Source organism: Ochotona princeps, chromosome 1 (genome assembly GCF_030435755.1).
Source record: "Ochotona princeps isolate mOchPri1 chromosome 1, mOchPri1.hap1, whole genome shotgun sequence".
Taxonomy (NCBI): Eukaryota; Metazoa; Chordata; class Mammalia; order Lagomorpha; family Ochotonidae; genus Ochotona; species Ochotona princeps.
The window spans coordinates 109,704,656-109,730,721 of NC_080832.1; the positions used below are offsets into that span (position 1 = coordinate 109,704,656).

Genomic DNA, 26,066 nt, shown 5'->3' on the forward strand with positions numbered 1-26,066 from the left:
AAGCTTTTGAGAAGTAGAAACGTCCAGGCCATAATATCCCTGTATTATTCAAGGAACACAAGCTGATATAGTTGTGACACAGAAGAAATTTTTCTAGTTGAAATACAAAGTGGACAATGAACCTTCCTATCACATACCTAATAGGATTCCATCACTGGAGATGCTTAAGAGTGTAATAAAAGCCATCTCCAATTCCTTTCGAATAATCTACACTATTTTCCATCTTACTATATCTGGGGACACTACTTAAAACTGTGGTTGTTTTTCTATGATTACACATTACCAGGAAACTCAGGATACAGTCCTTGGGCTACTCCTACCACTATCTCTAAGAATCTGGACACTTACATTCCTCTTTATTCGGTGAAGGTACATTCAGTTCTGTCGGAAGCGGCTGCTGGTTGGGACTAAGAGTTGGTGTAGTTATCGAGGTATTATTGTTGTCACTGGTGGTCTCTTCAGGAAACAAATCTGATTGGCTGTTACTTGTACTTGGAGCGGAATCATCATCTGGTTGTTTCTTTTGAAAGTCTGAGGAAGAATAATGAGAAAATCAGTTTAAATAAGGAGTTCACAATCCATTTGTGGAGTATTAGAAAATAAGCGTTTAGAGATTAAATAAGACTAGTTTAGGGGATTGAAAAATGGAAACAGATGCCATATCAAGTGGCTGGTTTAAGTCCCAGCTACCCTGTGCATCCAATCCAGCTTCCTGCTAATAGACTTGGTACACAACAGAGGGTGGCCCAAGTATGTGGGTGCCTGCCAGGCATGCAGCAGACCTTAAAGGAGTTTCAGGCCCCTAACTCAACATGACTAAGCTCCAGCTGTTGCACATATTTGGGAAATGAACCAGGGAACGGATGGTCTCATTCTCTGTTTCACTCACTCTCTTTACTTTGCCTTGCAAATATTTTATAAAAATGGGAATAAAACACTGTTTTTCATATGCACATGAAGTTGGCATTGTGGTGCAGTGGGCAAGGCCACCACCTGTGCCATTGGCATCCCATATGGGATGTTCTAGATGTTCTACTTCCAATCAAGCTCCTTGCTAATAGTTTCAGAAAAGCAGTAGAACATGACCCAAGTGTTTGGGAAACTGGGAGCCCTGGCTGTTCACCCGGGGAGTGAACCAATGAGCAGAAAAACTGTTTCTCCTTTCCTCTACCTTTCTGGCTTTTAAATAAACGAGTAGGGCCCAGCGCCGTGGCCTAGCAGCTAAAGTCCTCGCCTTGAACGCCCCGGGATCCCATATGGGCGCCGGTTCTAATCCCAGCAGCAAAACTTCCCATCCAGCTCCCTGCTTGTGGCCTGGGAAAGCAGTGGAGGACGGCCCAAAGCTTGAGGACCCTGCACCCTCGTGGGAGACCCAGAAGAGGTTCCTGGCTCCCAGCTTTGGATTGGCACAGCACCGGCCATTGCGATCACTTGGGGAGTGAATTATCGGACGGAAGATCTTCCTCTCTGTCTCTCCTCCTCTCTGTATATCTGACTTTGTAATAAAAATAAATACATCTTTAAAAAAAAGAGTATTATCAAAGATAAAGATTTTTACATCATATAAGCTGAATATTCCTCACCCAAAATATTTGGGACCAGTAAAATATCAGATTATAGATTTTTCTGAACTCTGAAAGATTTGCACATACATAATGAAACATGTTGGTGACAGGACCCAAGTTCAAACATGAAATTCATTTGCTTCATGCATCTATAGAATATCTTACTTTTATTATAAGCCTGAGCTTTGATTATAATCTGTCACATGAGATCAAGTGCAGAATTCACTATTAAAATATCACGTTCATCATTTTTTTAAAAGACTTATTAATTTCTACTGGAAAGTCAAATTTACAGAGAAAAGCAGAGACAGAGAGAAACTTCTTCCACCCCATGTGGCCCATGGATTGGCTGAGCCAATCCAAAGCCAGAAGCCAGGAACCTCCCTACGGGTCTCCCACAGTGGTGCAGGATCTCAAGGCTTTGAGTCATCCTCTTTTGCTTCACCAGGTCACAAGCAGGGAGCCAGATGTGAAGCGCAGCAGCTGGGACACAAACCAGTGCCCATATGGGATCCCGGCAGTTGCAAGGCGAGGACTTTAGCCACTAGATTTAGTCACCAGATGCCAAACCCAAATTCACCATTTTAAAGTTTCGGATCAGAGGCTTTTGGATATTTAAGATAGTAAAGTTTAAAACATGCCAAAATTGGAAAAACTTTGAAATCTCAAGCCTTCTGGTCCTTAGCATTTTGGATAATGGGTACTTAACCTGTATGTTTTAAGAATGTCAATCACTTTCCCAAAAACTAATAGTAACTCATACTGGTTTAAAATGCTAAGAAAAAAAAATGCTTAAAGAATGAAGTGATAGGTTTACTAATATTTTCTTATATCTATTAAAAGATGACAAGGATATTCAGAAACAATGACTGCTATTTTCACAAAATCAGTCAATGAACTCAATCCTCAAAGGGTACCTAAGAACAGAATATACTCTAACAGCATTCTTTTTGAAGAATGCTACGACAATTACAGGAAAGCTTAAGTATAAACAAGAAATAACATGTAGGCTATCAACTATTTCTACACTGATGAGAGGGGATCACACACAGTTATTATACATATTCCTGTAATAACATGATGTTCAAGAGTACCGAAGTACTCAGTTCAAATCCCAGTTCCACCTTTTAAAAGCTAAGTCACCTTGAGTTATTCACATTCTCATATTTCACCTTCTCCTCAAAAGTGACAATAGGGGACTGGGGCCTGAGGAGTTAAACCTCCGGCAGCAGGGCGGCTGCCAGGGGGCCTCGGGATGGCCGCGCCTCAAGCCTGGAACACACGCTAGCTACCACATACATGTGGTGAGCTGCTCCCAGGCTTGCTGGAGCCCTGTCGGCTACCCTCTTTTGGGGTGAGTCCCGGGAGCCTGTGAAGTGGGTCTGGGCCTTCCAACTGCTCGCCATGCAGCTGGAACTGGGGGAGGAGCCAGGAGGGGCGGGACTGGGGCCTGAGGAGTTAAGGCAGCCGGGCCGCTGCTGGTGGCCTAGGGATGGCCGCACCTCAACCCTGGAACACACGCTAGCTACCACGTACATATGGTGAGCTGCTCCCGGGGAGTTCTGGAATTCTGGAGTTCTGGAATTTTGGTTCTTTGATATGATGCTTGGGTAGCTCCATGCTGAACCCACAGTGCTTTGGGGACATGAATCAGTCCTAAAGATTCTCAATGGCAGTAAATATTCCTCTGAAGAACCTGTAATCACTTTATAATGCAGATTACCAAACACCAGTTCATTCAAGAACCAAAATTCTGGGCTTGTCCAGCAGGATGTCCCCATTGCCTAACAGGTGAGGGATCAGCAGAGGGGTCACAGTAGGCAGGACCATGACATTGACTGGCATTCAAGAACCATACCCGGGGCGGTAGAATGTGTTGGGGATGTGTGGGCCAAACTCCGTGGGAATTCTGACCCCACTGGATGGCTTAGGAGGGCCGGCGGAGACAAGGCAGGAGTCGCGACAGGCTATGGGATGTGCTAAGCTGACCCATTGCGACCACTGGCATGCTTAACACTGGCTGGGAACAGGCATGCTTGGGGAGCTAGGGGGAGGCCTTGGCTGGGTGGAGTTTCCCACTAAGGGGCGCAGGAGCTGGAAGGGAGCTGCGTTCTGGTCGGGTCACAGTTGTAGTCTCCCTTGGCACAAGTGTGGACTGGGACTTGACGCACCATGCCAGGTTAGACCACAGCACAGTTTGGTGTTCTGGAGGACAAGGGTAGATGTGGGACGGACTAGGCTAGGTTTCAACCCCAACTGAGCCATATATATGAGCTATATGTGGGTATGAACGAGTCGTGGCTGGGCTGAAACTTCCAACAGCAGGAACCAGAATGGGTTGAAGACCAGTTAAGAAAGGCCGCTGCTCCTGCTGGGGCAAGAGATGAAATGAGCGGTACTGGCCCATGGACCTGCTGGTATGCGTGAAACCTGACACCAGGAGGGGGTCTGATGGAGGAACCTGAACAGTTCCTCTGACAGGACACTGACCCTACAAATAAGCGCAGAAAGCATGGAGGTAAACAACCCAGCAGAGGCTATGGAAAGTGTCCCATTGGCATACATTTGGCTCGGGTTGGGGGCGTACCAGGATGAGTCAGTTCATGTCATCCACTGGCAAGTCCAAGCGCTTGAGCTGGGTGGGGGTCGGGCCAGGTTCGGTTGTGATAAAAACAGTACACAACACAAAATGCCAAGGCGAGGCTGCCTGTGCCGGTAAGGAACGCAGCACCCAACCAGCACACCTCCCACTGGTTTAGGGGAAGGCCAAGTATGTGATGGGCAGAGCCAGGATGGATTGCAATACTCATTGGTTCCAGTGGAGGTCGGGGCTGAGAATAGAACCAACCCAGCAGTTGCAACCATCAGCTGATCCGGGTGATGGACTGTGGCAGGCACTGTGCTTGCTAGTACATATAGGAACCTGGTTTGGGAACACCTCAAAGTTTCTTTGGGGATCCCCTCAATCAAATAGGAGGAATCAGAACATTAACCAAGAAAAGATGGAAGATGGAGTAGATCAATCAACCACCTCATCTATATGTTGGCAGCGAAATATTGGACAAGGGGAGACTCTATGATGGACAATGTCAATCAGTGGACTCTGCATCAGTCTCATCGTACCTGGATTGTTGCTGATGGTATGTTGGGATGATACTCTGCTGGCTCTGCCTTCAGACCAGAGAGGGTCTCCCTAAGATGCCATTGAACTTGATTGGACAATAGGATGCTGGAGTCTATGTTTGGTATATGCTTGCAATGAGGGAATCCCAACTGACCTTGAATTGTGGTTATGCAACAAGGTGGAGGAATCCACCATGGGGGGAGGGTTTGGGGAGGGGTGGGGAGAAACCCAGTACCTATGAAACTGTGTCACGTAATACAATGTAATTAACGGAATAAATTAAAAAAAAAAACTTCCAGGACTACACTGAAAAAACAAAAAGTGACAATAAAATCTACCTCATAAACTTATTGTGCAGATTATGATATAATACATGTTACAGTCTTATAACAATATCTGTCCTGTACTAACTTTCAAATTTACTACTGCTTCATCATATACAACATTGTATATGATAAAACTTGGAGCTTGAGACTGTTGATGCAAATAATTTCTCTAATGCAAATAAAACAAAGAAACTGTACCTGGCACTATGGCATAGCAAGTAAGACCAACTCACATGGTGCCAGAATCCCAAAGAGGCACTGGTTAAATCCTGGCTGCTGCATGTTCAATCGTACTCCCAGCTAATGCACCTGGAAAGCAGCACAAGACGGCCCAAGTACCTGGGCCCTTGCACCCACATGGGAGACTCAGAAGCTCCTGGCTCCTGGCTGTGGACTTGCCCACCCCAGCTTGTGGCCATTTGGGGAGCAAAACCAGCAGATGGAAGATTTACTCTCATTCATTCATTCATATTCATTCTCTCTCTCTCACCTTTCAAATAGAGATAAATCAATTTTTTTAATTGTAAAGCTTCCTCTTACATGGAGAAGTTACAAGAAAGTTGAGTGAACAACTGCCCCATGCATAAGGGGAAAAAAATCCAAGCTGGCTTACCTAAATTTCACAAGTTTGGAATAACACATTTTAAAAATATTTTTCACTCAGGAATACATTTTCTTTTTCACTTCCAAGTGTGGGTAAATATTTTTTGAAGAAATGAGAAACAGATGAAACTTATCCAATCCAAAATTATCCTAGAGGGTACACTATGAGGAAGATGATCAGAAGTGGAACAACCAGGACTTGGAGGCGGCATTTTTTTTTTTTAGATTTATTTATTTTTATTGGGAAGGCAGATGTACAGAGAGGAGTAGAGACAGAGAGGAAGATCTTCCATCCACTGATTGACTCCCCAAGTGATCGTAATGGCCGCTGCTGCGCCAATCCAAAGCCAGGAACTTCTTTCCAGGTCTCCCACACGGGTGCAGAGTCCCAGTGCTGTGGGCCGTCCTCGACTGCTTTCCTAGGCCACAAGCAGGGAGCTGGATGGGAAGTGGAGCTGCCGGAATTAGAACTGTCACCCATATGGGATCCTGGGGCGCATTCAAGGCAAGGACTTTAACCATTACGCTATTGCGCCAGGCCCTGGAGGTGGCATTTTAAAGATGATACATCCATGATGCAAAGAGCAGCTTAACACTCTATGCCACAATGGGGCCACCCCTGCATGTTACTAGACAGACAGGTTAACAGTTCATATGTCAGATGGCATGTCCATATCCCATATCACAGAGACCTGGTTCTAGTTTTAATTTTGGTCCTGAGTCTGGGAGGCAGCAGGTGATGGCTCAGTAACTGTCACCGTGTGGGAGATCTAGATTGAGTGTTCAGGGTCAGTGCTTGCCTGGAGTCACTATGAACATCTGAGTTCTGGTAGATCAGAGCTGTATGTCTTTCAAATAAATAAAAGCCTTTAAAAGGTAGAGATAATAAAAACTAATCATAATTTCATTTGAGGGGTAGATTTTATTTATTTTTATTGCAAAGTCAGATATACAAAGAGAAGGAGAGACAGATAGGAAGATCTTCTGTCTGCTGATTCACTCCCCAAGTGACCACAATCGAGGAGCTGGATAGGAAGCAGGGCTGCCAGAATTAGAACCGGTGCCCATATGGAACCCCAGCGAGTGCAAGGCGAGCCACTAGGCTACTGCACCAGGCGCTGCAATTTAACTTTTATGCTGGAAATTTCATAAACATTTAAAAGAATACACATTTTGTCTCTCCTCTCTATAAGTCTTCCTTTCCAATAAAACTACATCATTATTTTTTTTAAATGTGAGGCACTGAAATGAAGCAAGAGCATGCTTGGAGAGGCCAAATACAACACTGGGAAAGCAGGACAACTTCCCCTATACTTCACAGCCCCAAATCATACAAATCTAAAAGAGTAGTACAAAAAGAATAATTACTTTCACATTTCCAAATGCATTTTATCAAGAACAAAAGCATCTCTGCAACAGGACTGGCCCAGAGCTATTTCACTGGAGGTGACTCACGATCTCACTTGCCTCTACGTGACTAACACTGTTGCACCAATGCAGCAGAAAAGCTAGCATGCCAGGAAGGCTGCAGCACAGTCCCGTTTCTCTTCTAGCACTGTGCTCATCCATTCATCTTTTACCCCAAAATCTAAAACTGACAATGATAAGGAAAATCACATTCTCTTCAGCAAAGCTCTTGCTGAGGCCTTAAGTGTACATGGTCAGGGGTGAACTGTGATCCTCAGGAGCGCAAGTCTTTTCTGTGAGAAGGGCCAAGGATTGATGCTACTCAGGTAAGAGGTGAGGGAGAGGTAGCCCCACAACCGAAAAACCAGCGTGCTTTAATTAAAATTCTCCAATGATTTTTTTCATAAAATCAATCTTTTCCATGACAAGTTATTCAAGACTAGAGATAAATGCATAAAGCACATTGCTATGGATATAAAGAAAGGGATATAGAAGGTCAATTTAAGCAAGGGGGAAAAAAACAAAATAGGATTACACATATTGGTAGTAATTTCAGAGAGATAAATTAAAAGCTTGAATAGATTTTATCAAACTATATTTTATTGCCTTGGCCATAACTATCAGTGTAAAATAAATTATTCTTTGTGACTTCTCCCCGGACAAACCTTATCCTCCAAATCTGTATTATTTTCTACCTTATCATTTTAAAATATCTTATATAACATATTCATGTAATTTTGGGACTGGTGAACTTAGAGAAACAAACTACTACAGGGTTTCCTCTACCTGTGTTTACTATTTTCAAGAGGCCATGGGCCCAGCGCCGTGGCCTAGCAGCTAAAGTCCTCGCCTTGAACACCCCGGGATCCCATATGGGTGCCGGTTCTAAGCCTGGCAGATCCACTTCCCATCCAGCTCCCTGCTTGTGGTCTGGGAAGGCAGGCGAGGACGGCCCAAAGATTTGGGACCCTGCACCCACGTGGGAGACCTGGGAGAGGTTCCTGGCTCCTGGCTTCGGATGGGCGCAGCACCGGCCGCTGCGCTCATTTGGGGAGTGAATCATCATACGGATGGAAGATCTTCCTCTCTGTCTCTCCTCTCTGTATATCTGACTTTGTAATAAAAACAAATAAATCTTAAAAAAAAAAAAAAAAGAGGCCTATGCGGACACACAGGATGCAGATGGACAGGTGATGTCCCACTGGCTGGTTCACTCTGCAAATGACTAAAAGATAGGAGCTAGGAACTCAAATCCAGGTCACCCAGGAGGAGGGCAGAAACCCACTCACTTGACCCACCACTGCTGCCTCTGTATTAGCAAGAAGCTGGAGTCAGGGGCTGGAGCTGGACATGAAACCTAAGTACTGTGCTATGGAACAGGGCACGTGAGCAGCTCAAGACATGCAGTCTTTGCTTTCTCCACCCCTGCTTCTCCTTAAGTTTGAAATGAATGAAACAATTAGTTTCAAAGGGGCATATGCACAAAAAAACTCAAGTGTCCACCAATGGATGAGATGTGGCATGCATATGTGTGTGTATGCACCTATATGTGTATATGCATGTATGAATATATGTGTACACACAAATACACAAATACATATGTAATTCAATATTCCACAGCCATTAAAAAAAAAAGAATAAGGTCAGTGGTGGGTGTTGTGGCATAATGGACAAAGACGCCACTTGAAACACCCAGCAACTCAACAGGGCACAGGTTTTAGTCAGCTGCTCTACTTCCAATCCAGCTAATAATGCATCTTTAAGTGTTTGGGTCCCTGCCTATAAATGAGAGACCCAGACAAAGATACTGCTTTCAGTCTGGCCCAGCTTTGTCCACAGCAACCATTTCAACAATGAAAAAGCAGATGAGACGGCTATGCAACCTCTCCCCACCCATCCCTCCCACCTGTAACTCTTTGAAATAATTACAACACACACATGCGCACGCGAGCACACACACACACACACACACACACAGGGGCCAGTGCAGTGGTGCAATGGCTCAGTGGCTAAAATCTTCATCCAACATGACAGATACCATATGGGTGACGGTTCTAATCCGGGCAGCCTGGTTTCCCATCCACCTCCCTGCTTGTGGCCTGGGAAAGCAGTTAAGAACAGTCCAAAGCCTTGGGACCCTGCACCCCCATGGCAGACCTGAGAGAGGTTCCTGGCTCCTGGCTTTGGATCGGCTCAGCTCTGGCTGTTGTGGTCATTTGGGGAATGAACCAGCTCCTGGAAGATTTTTCTGTTTCTCCTCTGTAAATCTGCCTCTCCAACAAAAATGAATAAATCTTAAAAAAAAAAAAAAAAGACTAAAAAATAATCTTAAGGAATATATTTCATTATCATTGTTTTTTAAATGTTTTGCTTATATTGGTATTTAGTGATGAGAAAAATGGTAAAAATAAATGCTACCCTTCAAACACAAAAAAAGCTGAAAATTACTTGGCTTCTGGGTGTCAACAATTAGAAAGAGGGCATCTTGATGGGTGCAAGATTGGGTAATGGAAGAGGTTCTAATGCAGGAGCACCAACACCTCTTGAACAGCACCCTCAGAAGTTGTCCCACATTGGGGACCCTGTGGTAGTGTCGGGTAGCTGTCCTCCACCCCAGGGTACAGAGGCATTTGGGAGGGTGGGTGTGGCTTCTCCCTTATCTCCTCTCTTCCCCCAGATATAAGAAGGAAAAAAGAGAACGTGGAAATGGTGATCTAACCCACCTTCTTGTAGCCCTTGACCCTCATCACCCTAAACAACTATGTAAAAATCATCAAAAATTAAAATTATGTTAAAAAACAGGGCATCGGGCCCGGCGGCATGGCCTAGCGGCTAAAGTCCTCGCCTTGAAAGCCCCAGGATCCCATATGGGCTCTGGTTCTAATCCCGGCAGCTCCACTTCCCATCCAGCTCCCTGCTTGTGGCCTGGTTTTGTTTGTGTAGGATGGGGAGGCTCTCCCATCTGCTGGGTTACTGCCCAAATGCACGCAACAGCAAGGACTAAGAATTCTGGGACCGGGAACAAAGACAGGGTTCATGACACGTAACATGGGAATTCCAAGTGACATAGCAAACCATTACACGAAAAGTCCATCCCCTTCAAAAGTTTGGAAACTCTACTGTTTATAAAGAAAAGTGTAAAGAAGCCTGACTTATTTTTAACAGCTTTTCTATAAACCCTCATTCTCTCATAAGAGTTCATATAAAGCTGAAATAGTTATACTGAATGTTAAAGATCTGGGTCAGCTGACTTCTCATTCCCTCCACATGGCTAACAAGGCTCATCAAGATAATCAAGGGAGGGCCCAGCGCCGTGGTCTAGCTGCTAAAGTCCTCACCTTGAAAGCCCCGGGATCCCATATGGGCGCCAGTTCTAATCCCGGCAGCTCCACTTCCCATCCAGCTCCCTGCTTGTGGCCTGGGAACGCAGCCGAGGACGGCCCAATGCATTGGGACACTGCACCCGCGTGGGAGTGCAGTGAAGTCAACCTGGCTGAAAGCACATCTAATTGTGGTGAGTGTTGAAGTCAACCTGGCTGAAAGCACATCTAATTAGAGGTCATTAAAACAACTCCTAACAAGAAAAAAACAGTTTGACTTGGAGTAGGTTATTCCACTCTGTGCTTTTTTCATAAAGGAAGAAACAGCCAAATCACTGCACTACACATTATAAAGAATTTTACACTGAAATCATCTGTCCATGCTAAACCAAAAGCCAGTACAGGACCCTACAGAATCACTTGAAACTGATGGAAAAGCTGCAATCTGAAATTTACTCATGAACACATCAACTCAAATTTTGTTGCCACTCTGCAAAGGGACAGGCCAGTGAGCAGATTCTTTACATTAGGTCAGACAGCCTTAAGCTGCTGTGAGATGACACCCTCTGAATTCAATCAAGGAGACCTAAGCTGCCTGAGGAAATTAACTCAGAACAAAGATGCCATGACTAGACAGTAACTACAAACATGGACTACTGAACCACTGCTAACACTTTCAAATTTACAGTTTATTACAGATATGTTGAGGTATGTTTTTTTAACCATGTGAGAGGGATAGAATGTTTACAGAAACCTTGGTCTCATGTATACTTAAGACTCTCAAATAATGTATTACATACCATACAACTAGTTCTTTTAAAACCTTACTCAAAATGTACAATAAAAGTTAGAGACCTTTGTTTCCTAATTCACATAAGGTTGACTGCGGTAAAAAAAAAAACTGCAGAACAGAGGAAAGGAATAAGAGGGTCAGCCAGTTTCTGGACTGTGGTCTTTCTGGGAGACTGGAAAAGGCTGACTTCTGCATGGCTGTGAAGTCATGAACTGAAGGCTTATTCTACATATTTTAGTATCAAATCTGCCTTCCTAAATGGAGTGACAACTTGGGTGGAGCCAACAGTACCCTGAGGAATGTTGGCTAATCATCCTTATGCTGAGTTTGGAAAACACAAAGTCTCTCCAATCTCTCCACAGCAGGTAGCCACAGGCTACACACTACTTGGCTGAAAATGGGATGATCTGTGCTCCCAGAAGCACAAATATTGAGGGATTCCTGAGACATTTTGCTGAGTCAGAGCCTTCTCCTCAGCCTGTGATGCTCCCCATCCTCCTAGGATACCCAGATTGGTTTCAGAACCTCTGCTGAGCGCATCAGCCTTTTGTACAAATATTAATATTTTATACCTACCAAGGCAACCAGCCGTGAAGAACAGTTTTTCTTCAAAATTTTGCTTTGATTCCTTGCAACTCTCTTTCTGAGCTACTGCGAGCCAGATAAGTCACACACACTTACTGCTGAGTTTTTCAAGCCTTAGTACAATCTTTAATATTTTATAGAGTTAATTCCAAGGTAGCTAAACAATGTATTCTATTAAAAATGCTCTATTAAAAAAGAGGTACTGTTAAAAGAGCAAGCCTCTGCCTAAAATATACTTACAAAAAGAAAAGGTAACCTTGAAAAGCTATCTCCATATGCAATTCAAAGCCTTTTGAGAAAGACCTTAAAGATTCCATAAATCCAGCAAAGGGTTTAGAACAAAGATGGACTAAGACCACTTGTCAACAATGAAGCACTGAAAATACTTACCCAATTTGTATTTAGGAGAAATATTTTTTAAAAGCAGGAGACAGAAACACACCGGAGAAAATCACTATAATCTACTCTGATAAATATCCCTTATCGCTAGGGACTAACAGATGTTTGTATCTGCATGACAACACAAATTTTGCTTTGGCAAACTGTTCATTATCCATTAGTAAAGCCCATGTCCTTTGAGCCCTTAGGTTCTCGAATATCTCTCCTGGGCTGGGGAAAATATTTGTGAAACAGAACAGGAATTTACTTAGTACCAACATAAAAAATAAATCCATTGTTTATTTATTAAATACTAATCACTCAAAAATCTGAATCTAGAATTCTCTTTTCTTTTAAATCCCTGTTAGTACAGATACTCTTCTTTTGTTTAAGGCTGAGTTAGAGGTTTACTAACTCAATGGTTTACTCCCTAAATGGCTGCAATGGCCAGAGCTAGCAAAGAGAGCTTCTTCTGGGAGTACCACATAGGTGCATGTGCCCAAAGCTTTAGGCAACCTTCAGTTTCTCAAGCACATTAGTAGGGAGCTGTATTAGAAGTGGAATGGCCCACATGGGATGCCAGGGCCACAGGAGGCAACTTTACTGGCTATTTCACAGGATAGACCTCAGTTCTGGTATTTTCATCTGAAGAGAGTAACACAACTAGCTATTGTACAGGAAGGACCAAAACAAAATTTGCTTCCCAAATACAATGTCAACAACTTGATTGAGATGCTTTATACAAAATCAAATATACACAAATACAGGACGTTTACTTTATCTAAAATGCTAAGAACTATAAAACCTACCACACAACAGATACCCACTGTCCGATTAAAAAAACTTTTTAAGCTCATTGGAACAGAATCCATATTGTGACGCAGAATTTACGGGCCGTCTAGCTTCCTGTAGGCTCTTCTATGATTAACCAAGCATTCCTTGATGGTTTCTCTCTGTAAAGCGTCTGATCACAATACTAAAAGAGGAAGCAAAAATAGTCCAAAATTTGGCACTGGAAACTCAGGATTCGTAAATTAAAAAAACATAAAAACAATGTATCAAGTGTAAAATGATCCTACATGGCATGTGCGTTGTGCCGTAGTGGTTAAGGCCTGCAATGTCAGCAACCCAAATGCACACCCAGTGTCCCAGCTGCTCCACTTTGCATCCAGCTCCCTGCTAAGGGTTTGAGACAAGCCAGGAGAGATGGTCCAAATGCTTGGGCCCATGCACCCATCTGGAAGATCCAAATGAGGCTTCCGACGCCCAGCTTTGGCCTTAGTGAATGAACCACCAGATAGAAGAACTCACTATGTCTCTCCCTCTCTTTGTGTAACTAAACACACAGCCAATCAATCAATAGATAAATAAATCCTGCATAAATTGCATGTATGGTGTCTCTATGATTTACCAATCCTGCATATGTCATTAAATGTACACTATAAATATAGGCTCTTTAATACCTAGCTTCCATTTGTTAGCACGAATGATTCTGACGTTTCAGCACTCCTCTGTACTTCATTTCATTTCTTTCAAAGCTTGATTATATTCCAGACTATAGGTACAGCACAATTTGTTTAACCATCCATTCAATGGTAGACATACCGGCTGTTACCACTTTCTGGTTATTCTAATTACTGCTGTATTCAAATCTTTGGGGTGTGTATACACCTAATGATAACATTACTGAATGGAATATTAGCATTTAATAAAGGAATACTGAAAATTGACGTCTAAGTCTGGCCATTATCATTAACTTGCCTTTAAAAATTGGCTTTTTCCCTTATAATGGGGTAATTTAAACAAGGATACAAAGTGTTAGAGGTTAAATTAAGAAAGTAGACGCAATACTTTCTATTAACTTGAAATGTTTTTAGAAGCTGTTTTTTTTTTCCCCTGGAATCATTCCCTGATTTCTCCAGGAAAGTAAAAGTATTTTTCTGATAAGTATATGAAACTGCTTTCACATTTGGATAGCTTCCTCTTGCCAGAACAGAATGTTTCCTCCTTGCCTATGCCAAGCAATAACCTTTGAAATCTTGTTCCAAACTTGTTATAAATTGATAAATAAAATTTGCATGTTCAACCATTCACAACATGCTATTTTAAAACACCTACACACTTATAAATGCCTAAATCCAGCTAACTGACATGTACTACTTCATGTTTGGCTTACACATCTCAATTTTTTTTTTTTTACATGAAACTTTTGGGCCCGGCACTATGGCTCAGTGGCTAAATCCTCGCCTTGCTTGAAGGAAAACCCATATGGGTGCTGGTTCATGTCCCAGCTTCTCCACTTCCCATCCAGCTTCCTGCTTATGGTGCAATAGAGGTTGACCCTGCACCCACAGGGAACACCTGGAGGAAGTTCTAGTTCCTGGTTTCAGACTGGATCAGCTCCAGCTTTTGGGGCCACTTTCCAGTAAAAATAAATCAAATATTATATATGAAATTTTTAGGTTATTAAAACATCTTAATTGTGAAGAGTAATACCTCAATCAAACTCTTCCATGAAAAGGGAACTGTCTGCCTCAAAACATATTTTACACTCATGCATAGTTTCTTATCCAGAATTTTCTCAATAGAAGTATCAAGAGAAACCTGCACCCATGTGGGAGACCTGGAGGAGGCTCTGGGCTCCTGGCTTCGGATTGACTCAGTTCCAGTCATCTGAAGAGTAAATCATCAGATGGAAGATCTTCCTTTCTGTCTCTCCTCCTCTCTGTATATATGATTTTACAATAAAAAATAAATAAATCTTAAAAAAAGAATGGCAGCAGGGGCTCGGCCTAGTGGCCTAGTGGCTAAGGTCCTCGCCTTGATCCCATATGGCCACTGGTTCTAATCCTGGCAGCTCCACTTCCTCTCTGTCTCTCCTCCTCTCAGTATATCTGACTTTGTAATAAAAATAAAATAAATCTTTAAAAAAAAAAAAAAGAATGGCAGAACTATACTAGATTTCCTGACTCACAATACCAGTCCAAATCTGTTCCAATCAAGTTGTGCTATGTCCTACAGCTTCAAAATCAGCAATCTAAACTATCGTATGTATCTGCTCTTAAAAACAAAAATGGAAGTTTGGCACAAAGGCACACTGCCCTTGGGCTCAAACAAAGTCTAAATTCCAACTTAGAGTTGTATGACTTAGACCATGATGGAGCAAGGAGACGGCATGCCAGCAGTTGCCCATCTCTGATTTATTTCTCTTTTAGAAGTAGATTCGGGGCCCGGCAGCATGGCCTAGCTGCAAAGTCCTCGCCTTGAACGCCCCGGGATCCCATATGGGCGCTGGTTCTAATCCCAGCAGCTCCACTTCCCATCCAGCTCCCTGCTTGTGGTCTGGGAAAGCAGTCGAGGACGGCCCAAAGCCTTGGGTTCCTGCACCCATGTGGGAGACCCGGAAGAGGTTCCTGGTTCCCGGCTTCGGTTTGGCGCAGCACAGGCCGTTGCAGCTCACTTGGGGAGTGAATCATCGGATAGAAGATCTTCCTCTCTGTCTCTCCTCCTCTATATATATCTGCCTTTCCAATAAAAAAATAATAATAAATCTTTAAAAAAAAAAAGAAGTAGATTCGTTTTAGCTATGAATTCCTCTCCTGTGTTCTCTCAGTTCTGTGCCTGTTATGTTAAACTTGTCTGAGTTGCTTTTTTTCATTTGAAAAGGTAGAAAAGAGAGGTAATGTGAAGGAGGTGAAGAATGGTTACTACAAGTATTATACCAGAGAACTCGAAAACTTAGTACAGTGTATGGAACAAGTAAACTCCCGCTAAACAGTAGTGTTATTAAAAGGCCTGCAAAGCAATGAGCTGACATATTACTGCTGCAGAATTAGATAGAAATAAGTGCCTTATAAATAGCATCTCTCTAGGAAGATGCAAAAAAGCAGCACCAAAAAACATAGTATAGCAGTAATATTAAAATCGTGACTAAGCTTCTCATTGGCAAAAATCAAAGGGATTTTCTTTCTCTTTTTAAGAGTTGACTACTTTGGTCAAAAGCAGAAGCACAGCAGATGCAAATTTCAGAAAAGCAGGCTATGGTTTACTACATAGCTTGTTAAACTTTAATTTGTATTCAAGTAACTTACAGGAGTATTGTTAAAATGCTTGATTTAGTATTTGGTAGATTTGGTACAGAGTATGAAATTCTGCATAATTAACAAGTTCCCAGGTAATGAGGAAGTTACTGCTGAGGAAAGTACACTTGAATGGTGGAATTTACAGGGTTATCACATTCAAAAACATAACAATCCAGTTTCAGAGGCATTTGGTCTAGCAGTTAAGAAATTAATTAACACACCAGCATCTTGGGCCCAGCACAGAGGCTCAACAGGCTAACTCTCTATCTATGAGTACCAATATACCAATGGGGGTGCTGGTTTTTGTCCTGGTTGCTCTACGTCACATCCAGCTCTCTACTGATGCCCTGGGAGAGCAACAAAGGACAGCCCGAGTTCTTAAGCCCCCAAAGCCATGTGGGACAACAGGAGGGAGCTCCTGGCTCCTAGTTTTGGTTAAGCTAACCTTGTCACAGTCATTTGGGGAGTCAACCGGTGTATGGAAGACCTCTGCCTCTCCTCCCTCTACAAAATCTTGCCTTCAAATAAAAACTTTTACCATTTAATTTTTACCTTCAATGATACATGCAATAGATGAAGAGGAAAGGTGCTCAGTTTCAGTATCAGCTTTTTTTTAACCTATGTAATTTTTCTTTTTAAAGATTCATTTATATTGGAAACGCAGATACACTGAGAGAAGGAGATACAGAAAGATTTTTCATCCACTGGTTCACTCCTCAAATGGCAGCAATGACAATGGTGAGCTGATCCAAAGTCAGGAGCCAGGAGCTTCTTCCACGTCTCCCATGCAGGTGCAGGGTCCCAAAGCTTTGGGAAATTCTCCACTGCTTTCCCAGGCAATGAGCAGGGAGCTGGATGGGAAGTGGGGCTGCGGGGACACAAACCACCGCCCACATGGGATCCTGGTGCATGCAAGATGAGAAGTTTAGCCACTGGGTTACTGCACCAGGTCCTTACTTATGTATATTTAGACTTCTGTCCTAAGAGATGACAATACTGCAATTTATCTAGCAAAAATGGAGGACGAAAACTATACCACTGATGGGAAGAAAGAAGTGAGGATCTTCAACATGTTATAAAGGAGAGTGGCTTTCCTAACTTCTCCTCTCTGTGAAGTTCTACCCTACCTTCTGCAGTAAAGAAGGGGAGGAACGGAAGTCAGCCAGCCTAATTCTTGGAAATAACTAAATGTAAAGCTTCCTTGGTTTTGATAGCGGGAAAAAAAAGAGTATCTACTAATTCACACACAACCGGGGTGGGGATGTTAACCACAGGCCTGCCTTCTTCCTGAGCAGCTCTCCTAACTCCACCTTTTCAAAAAGGGCACAGCAACAGACTTAATGCTCACTGGCTTCCACACACAAATCATTAATCTTCCCTACATTACTTATCACCACAGCTACGATAATGTTTGCTTTAACAGATTTTCATTTCAAAACCAATTGTAAAGCTCAGTAGGGTGCTATATACAACTTTAATGAGAGCTTCTTACCCAATACTCCTTCAATATGGTTTGTTCAGAATTGTTGAATTTTACTGGCTGGAGTTGTTGAATGAAGTAAGGGAAAGGTTAACTAAGACACAGAATTTTAAATATTCACTTCCTTTCATATCTTTTCTACTCATGCAGGTATAAAATACTATTAAATATACCCAACTACTGATGAGAACTACGTTAACCTTCTGGGCTATCTATGCCAGATCTGTGTGACTCCTTTACAGACCATTCCCATCTCATCCTTTGGCTCCCTACAATTAATGTCAGCAAGGGAGTAGCTCTGTACACCTGCTGACAGCTGTTAAATGGGAGAGGTGGAATTAGTGGACATACTGTGGCAATGTGCTTAATGGATAAACAAATACCACAGTCATCAGCCTCAAGTGATTCTGGCAGAAAATTAACTCAGATACAGAACTCATTTGGTGAGAAGACCTACAGCAACCAGGACAATACCAGACTGTGTGAAGGGAAACAGGCAAAATTTAAAAAAGAAATATGCTCTAATCTCCCCTGTGAGAACAAAGTATTTAAAATAATTTTGTTACATACGACTTCATGTAACTTTCTTCCTTTAACATAAAGGTTAACAGCTGCGTATTCTTTGGAAAACAAGCAGTATTACTTAATTATAAATGATGCAATGGACAGTTATGTCAGAGCTCTGTTAAAAACAAAATGTTGCCACATATTATGAGGTAATTCAGAAGATGCCTTTATCAAACCGATTCTACGTTTAAAATTATTTTGCCTGTCTTTATAACAATGACACCCTGCTATAAGACTATGATTACACATATTATATCATTATCTAATTTTCATTAACTACCCCAGAGACAGGTAAAATTATTCTCCCTTAACAAACGAGGAAAACTACTAACTACATTAATCTGTCCGTCTCACACACGGTAGGCTATGACCGGACTGGATCTCCAGTCTACACCATATAGCCTAACTTCATTTAAACAGCAATGGCATTATGAGGAAACTTAAAGTAGTGTTCTGATACTATGTTCTGAAAGCCACTAAAAACGATAAGCTCATTTTACTAAGATATCTGGGTCTTGAGCTGTGATAGTAAATCAAGATTGCCTTAGTCCATCAACAGCTATAAAATGGAGCTGCCTCACTCTATAAAGGCAGGAATGGTGAGTCAGGGTTTTAAAGTCATTGCCGAAGAGACTGAAAAACCAGCTTTAAGAATAAAACAACAGGGCGGCTGCTATGACATATTAGGTAAAAACATCACCTGTGCTGCCTGTACGCCACATGGTGATAGTTAAAATCGTGCCTGCTCCACTTCCTACCTAATGTGCCTGGAAAGCAGGAAAAAAGGCCCAAGTCGCTGGAGTTGGGATTGGGGTTAGGACACAAAGAAACACTAGGGTATCTCCTTATCCTTAACTTTTCAAGTATCAAACATACAAATTCTAATAATTTGAGACATTGTTTCTTATACAGTTTAGAATTCAAAATTGGGGGCCCAGCACAGTAGCCTAGCAGCTAAAGTCCTCGCACTCTGCATACATCAGGATCCCATATGTGTGCTGGTTCTAACCCTGGCAGCTCTGCTTTCCATCCAGCTCCCTGCCTGTGGCCTGCAAGAGCAGTTGAGGACGGCCCAAAGCCTTGGAACCCTGTACCCACATGAAAGACCAGGAAGAGTGTCCTGGCTCCTGGCTTTGGGTTTGCTCAGCTCTGGTTGTTGAGGCCACGGAGGGGTTGGGGGTAAGGGGAGGTGTGGCGGGGGGGAGGGGGAGATAAACAGAAGGAAGATCTTTTCTGAATCTCCTCTCTGTATATTTGACTTTCCAATAAAAATTTAGAAAAAATTCGCAAATGAAAAGGCAGGATCTCTTAAAGTTCCTTCAGAAAAAAATAAGAACAGTGTTTTAGGGAAACTAAGTAGATCAAGCTTTCAGACTATTTTTAAAACATTGAGCTACCTCAGTGGTGCATGGTTGACTGTGCGTGCTAATGATGAGCTTCATATAACAGCTGAAGTGACTGTGGAATGGAAAGGCGGCGCGTCCAACTGAACGTGAAATACCCTGTTCAGACCTTGCTGCATCGGCTCTTCCTTTTGTGCTTCATCTGAAACTTTCCTGACCTCTTCCCCTGCCCTTTATCCTAAGCAGTGAGTTACTTTTTGGATTAGTATTTCTGGATGGAAGCAATTCCCTAAACAGAGGTGGGAACCTGGATCCAACAGAGACTGCAAAATCGGCTGATCTGTCCCTAACAAGGTAACTGCTGGAGTGGGGACTCAAAAATTAATAAAGCCAATTAATTTAATATGTCCTGGAACTAAAACAATAGAGCTAATCTAGCATCACAGCTACAGAAGCAACATCCATGGATGCAATGAACAGTTTTTTTCCTCATGAGCTCAGTTTGATAGCCTCAACCAGCTTGTTACACTTCCCATCTAGCTCCCTGCTGTGGCTGGGGAGGGCCGTAGGGGACAGCCCAAAGCCTTGGGACTCTGCACCCACCTGGGAGACCCGGAAGAGGCTCCTGGCTCCTGGCTCCAGATTAGCTCAGCTCCAGTCATTGCAGCTGCTTGCGGAATGAACCAGCACAAGGAAGATCTTTCTGTCTGTACTTTCCGTAAATCTGCCTTTCCAGTAAAAATATAAATCTTAACAGAGTTTTCCTCAAGTTAAATATTCACTGTTAAGTTTTAGGTAAGAGTGATATTAAAATAGAGATTTCCCTTTTACTCTAGACTTTTATAAAAAGGAAATTTACATCTTCAACTCTTGGTTTAGTCATTGCACTTAGTAAGATTAAATTAAATTATGTCAGGCGAATGGAGATTACAGTTTACAATATAATCAAGTAGTAACCAATCAATGGCTTAATGAAAAAAATTTCTTCAAATAAATGAAAACAGAAAGAAACCATACCAAAAGCAGTACTAAAAGTTTTAGAGTAATTAATGCCTGTATCAAAAAAACAGAAAGAGGGGTAGACACTGTGGCACAGCAGGGGTTAAGTCATTCTTTATGATGTCAGCATCTCATGAAAGAGTACTGGTCAGAGTCCTGGCTTCTCTGCTTTGAATCTAGCTCCCTGTTAATAAGTCTAGGAAAGGCAGGAGAAAATCAGTGAAGTGTCTAGACCCTTATCACCCATGTGGTAGACAAGATGGAGTTCCTGGCTCCTAGCTTCAGATGGCCCAGAACTGACTTTTGTGTCGTTTGTGGATAAATCAACAGACAGGAGACCAACTAGTGGATGGAAGATCAACTTCTCTGTCTCTTACCCTCTCGTTATTCTGCCTTGCAAATAAATAATAAATCTTGAAAGACAAAAACAAAACAGTACAGTAGCCTAGCAGCTAAAGTCCTCACTTTGAATGCACCAAGATCTCATGTGGGCATCGGTTCTAATCCCAGCAGCCCCACTTTCCATCCAGCTCACTGCTTGTGGCCTGGGAAAGCAGTTGAGGATGGCCCAAAGCCTTGGGACCCTGCATCCATGTGCGAGACCCAGAAGAGGCTCCTGGCTTTGGTTCAGCACAGCACCGGCCATTGCGCTCACTTGGGGAGTGAACCATTGGACAGAAGATCTTTGTCTCTTTCCTTCTCTGTATATTTGACTTTGCAGTAAAAATAAAATAAATCTTTTAAATCAAAAACAAAATCAAACCAATGTATCAATAGGGTCAATGTTGTGGTACAGCCTCATTAAACCACTGTCTGCAATGCCAGCATCCCATCTAAACAACATGTGAAGTCAAGACTGCTCTGCTTTCCATACAGTTTCCAAAGAATATACCTGGAGGGTCTGGCACCATAGCCTAACGGCTAAAACCCTTGCCTTCCATGCACTGGGATCCCATGTGAACCCTGCTTCATGTCCTGACTACTCCACTTTCCATCCAGCTCCCTTCCTGTGGCATGGGAAAGCAGGGTCTTCAGATCCTGCACCCAAATGGGAGACCCGGAGGAGGTTCTGGTTCCTAGCTTCTAGCTTTGGATTGGATCAGCTCTAGGGAGTGGGCCAGTTTCTCTCTGTGTATCTGCCTTCCGATAAAAAAAAAAAATTAAAAAGAATAAACTTGGAAAAGTAGCAAATTACTTACAGACTTGGTCCTTGCCACACAAGTAAAAAGCCAGAATTGCATGAACCAACAGATGCACGATTTCTCCTTCTCCTCTCTCTTATTCCTGACTTTCAAATAAATAAGTAAATCCTTTAAAAATGACTAGAACAATAAATCAAATTAAAAACTTACAGAAAATTCAGTCAGAACAGACGGAAACTATAAAAAAATACAAAAACCAATTAAATGCTCTGAACTAAAAAGATTTTTTTAAATTGATAAACTCTTAGCTAGAATAACCAAAAGAGAAGATTCAAGTACATAAACTCAGAGATGACAATGGAGATAGTGCAACTGACTTCACAGAAACACAGTAATTATCAGTAAGTGCTATAAATAACTATACAATAAATTCAGCAGCAAGTAGAAAGATCAAATCAGTAATTGGGCATTAGGATTTTGAGAACTCTCAAGTTTAAAAATGTGTGGTAAAGTTGTGAAATCAGAATTCTAGGACCTAGTCTCCTACACACTATTTGAAATAAAAGTTCTAGGAAAATGTGATACTATCCCCAAGCAAACAATTAAACAGAACTGCCATTGCACTGCAAACTGAGGCAGACAGAAGCATTCAGGTAAATATTAATTGCTTTCTGTGTGCTGTTCTGGGGTCATGAGCTAGGAATAAGCTTAGCAAAGCCAGGAAGTGGATAACACAAATCAGTACACCACAACACACAGCAACTACTGTTTTGAAAACATTCCTTATTTAATAAGAGTAAGTAATATATTTATTTTGCATGCTCACAGAATAGGTGAGTGGTCCAGAAAGAAGATGACATTTGAAATTTTATTAAAGCAGTAAAGGATTTTCATTGGGCAACACCGAGGCAGAATTAAAAAAAGAAAGAAAGAAAGAAAGAAAGAAAGAAAGAAAGAAAGAAAGAAAGAAAGAAAGAAAGAAAGAAAGAAAGAAAGAAAGAAAGAAAGAAAGAAAGAAAGAAAGAAAGAAAAACACTCAGAGCCAATATCAGGAAGCATTCCGTTCCACAGAAATTTTACAGAATCATCCATGTTCCATTAAAGTCCTAAAATGGGGCTGAAAGAAATACAGAATTTGAGTCAAAGTACCTCAACGCTACATCTTCAGGGTTAGAGATGATAAATAAAAATCAGTAAATGGCCTTGGCTCTCCCTTCTTCTTTCAGTTAACATAAAGTTAAATGAACAACAACAAATCAACCTACAGTGCTACCACCTAGATAACAAATGTTATAACAGATAACTTCTTACTGAAATTATCTCTAGATGGTATAATTTCACAATTTGTGTAATACAAACAGAATTGTGTATAAACAATGAGCCTCGCAGCCATTACCATAAGAGGATCAGTGTAAGTTGCAATATGACCTTAACAGCCACTAGAGGGTGGCCAAGTCTGATGTATCCATCACCCTCTCTTAATTTCTCAAAGGCCTTTAACTGACATTTGAGTTTAAGATATCTGGACTCTTTACACCTCATTATACAAAGATTAAAAATCACTGTCAAAAAGAAAGAAACAATATCTTCCGGGCAATGAAGTGTTAAGTGAATCTGGCTGCACAGTTTTTCAAATCTTCCTCTCTCCTTCTTGAAACCATGTAATTTCTCCAGTAATAATGGAGGTGCTTGCAGGGCACACAGGTTAACAAGCATCATTCTGCATTACACTACCTCCTGTCTCTCTCTCCACCTTTTAGTACACTTAGGTATAAGAAACAAGATATCTCAATTCTACATCAGGTGAAGCCACTGCCCATTTGCAGCATCTGGTATTCCATACGGGATCCAGTTTGAGTGTTGGCTGCTCCATTTCCAATCCAGCTCCTACTAATGTTCCTGGAAAAACAATAGAAGATTGCTAAAACGCTGGGTTCCCTGCACACATGTGGGAGACTGGGAAGAAGTTTCCAACTCCTACCTCCAGTCATTTGGGGAGTAAACCAACACACTAAGGGCCTCTCAAACTCTGCCTTTCAAATAAATGAAAAACTCTCAATCCTAAGATATTGCTGTCAAATTTGCTTCAAAGTATTATATATATTCCAACTATTCAAAGTCAAAACTTTCACTCAACAAACAGAATGACATATGAAATACAGCCATGTATTCTCTAATTGAGAAATTGGTTAAGCCTATTATGAAATGATTTATATGAGCTACATATTTATATCCCCCCAAATCTCCCTGATTGTGTATGATCATACCGACATAATCATACAGTAATGGATGACATATTTATAATCATACAGTAATGGATAGCATATTTCCAGATCAACAGAAAACAAAACAGCATAAAAACAATTGTGCTAACTGTAGGAAAGAAATAATGTTCTAAGAACAAAAGTTACAAAGCAATAAAAACAATGCAGAGGTTTTTTATTTCTCCCTTCCTTCTTGGCACTTTTAACACCAACAGCACAGAGTACAATCCACTAAAAAACAAGCTTTAAAGAAGCACAAGTTAAGTGGTGAGGTCTCACCACTATTGCACTGGACTGCAATTCTAAAACCCTAATATCAAGTTCTGGCAAGGATGTGGAGCAACTGGAACTCTCATACATTACTGATGGGAATGCAAATTAAGTACAGCCACTTAAGCAGCTTGGGCGTTTCTTATAAAGTTAAGCATCAATTTGCTCTATCTTGTTATATACCCCAAAATTCTGGTGTGTATTTATGCAAGCAAAGAAAAGCACATATCCAGGTAAAAGTATATGTCCATAGCAACTTCATTCAAAGTACTCCAAAGCCAGGAACTGAACACTCAGCAATGAAGAGAAATGAACTCACGTACATTAAAAAAGTGAGTTCCGATGGTATTATGCTAACTGAAAAAAGCCAGACACAGATAGACCATACATTTCCACTGATGAACATTTCTGGAGAAACAAATGACAGTTACAGGTTGCTGGTTGCTAGGGACCAGGAAGACAGAAAGTACAATTTCAAAGTACTACAAGAAAACTTTCTAGAGTGGGGTTATACAACTATATACATTTATCAAAACTCAACAAATCAGGCTTTCTTTTAAAGCTAGTGAGTTATACTTTTTATATCTTGAGAAAACTTTAACTTAAAATGTTTCCTAAAAAAAAATCAATTCTACATAACAGATCAAGACTTAATAACTATCTGAAGAGAAACGAAAAACGTCAAAAAAACAACATACTTATGGGAAACGACATCTCTCCTTTTAACCTGAGAGGGTCTTTAAATGAATATTGACATGGTTCTGCAACTTTTAAACAGATATCTACATGCAATACACTTTGCTAGATGATTATTAATTTAATGCTCACAACACAGAGAAGCTACCAGTCACTGTTGTTTACCACATTAAGTCTGCAAAATGTCTTCTGATAATTGTGTGCATATGGCCATGGAATAATCAGAAACAAATCCAGCTATCGCTCAAACACTGGATGCTAACTCTTAATAAAACACAAAGAAGGAAACCCATTCATTTTATCTTATAGGGCCTGTCTTAACTACCAGCCAGAGCAGCATAACCAAGGAAGCATCAAAATAGCATGTTTCCTACACCCTCATCACAGTGCCTGTACCTCTACTATAGCTAGTTTTTCTTCTGATTTATTAAAAGATTTTTTTAAAAGATTCACTTATTTTTTTTTGTAAGATTTTATTATTATTGTTGGAAAGCCGGATATACAGAGAGGAGGAGAGACACAGAGGAAGATCTTCCATCCGATGTTTCACTCCCCAAGTGAGCCGCAACGGGCCGGTACATACCAATCCAATGCCGGGACCAGGAACCTCTTCCAGGTCTCCCACACGGGTGCAGGGTCCCAATGCACTGGGCCATCCTCGACTGCTTTCCCAGGCCACAAGCAGGGAGGTGGATGGGAAGTGGAGCTGCCGGGATTAGAACCGGTGCCCATATGGGATCCCAGGGCTTTCAAGGCAAGGACTTTAGCTGCTAGGCCACGCCGCCAGGCCATGCCGCTGGGCCCAGATTCATTTATTTTTATTGGAAAGGCAGATATATAGAGAGGAGAAGAGACAGAGAGGAAAATCTTCTATCCGATGGTTCACTCCCCAAGCGACCCCAACGGTTAGAGCTGAGCCAATCCAAAGCCAGGAACCAGGAGCCAGGAGCTCTTCTGGGTCTCCCACACGGGTGCAGGGTCCCAAGGCTTTGGGTAGTCCTCAACTGCCTTCCCACGCCACAAGCAGGGAGTAGATAGGAAGTGGGGCCACCAAATTAGAACCGGCTCCCATATGGGATCCCGGAGTGCACAAGGCAAGGACTTTAACCACTATGCTATCGA

At 41.9% G+C, this 26,066-nt stretch overlaps 1 protein-coding gene across 1 annotated transcript in view; it reads right to left on the reverse strand.

Annotated features, from left to right (window-relative positions):
* The window catches only part of ZFAND3 (zinc finger AN1-type containing 3), a 245,042-nt gene that overhangs the window by 75,623 nt on the left and 143,353 nt on the right, over positions 1-26,066 (reverse strand). The window contains exon 3 of the mRNA XM_058663680.1: positions 349-531. Within this exon, the coding sequence (XP_058519663.1) occupies positions 349-531 (183 nt within the window). The remainder of the gene's footprint in view (positions 1-348; positions 532-26,066) is intronic.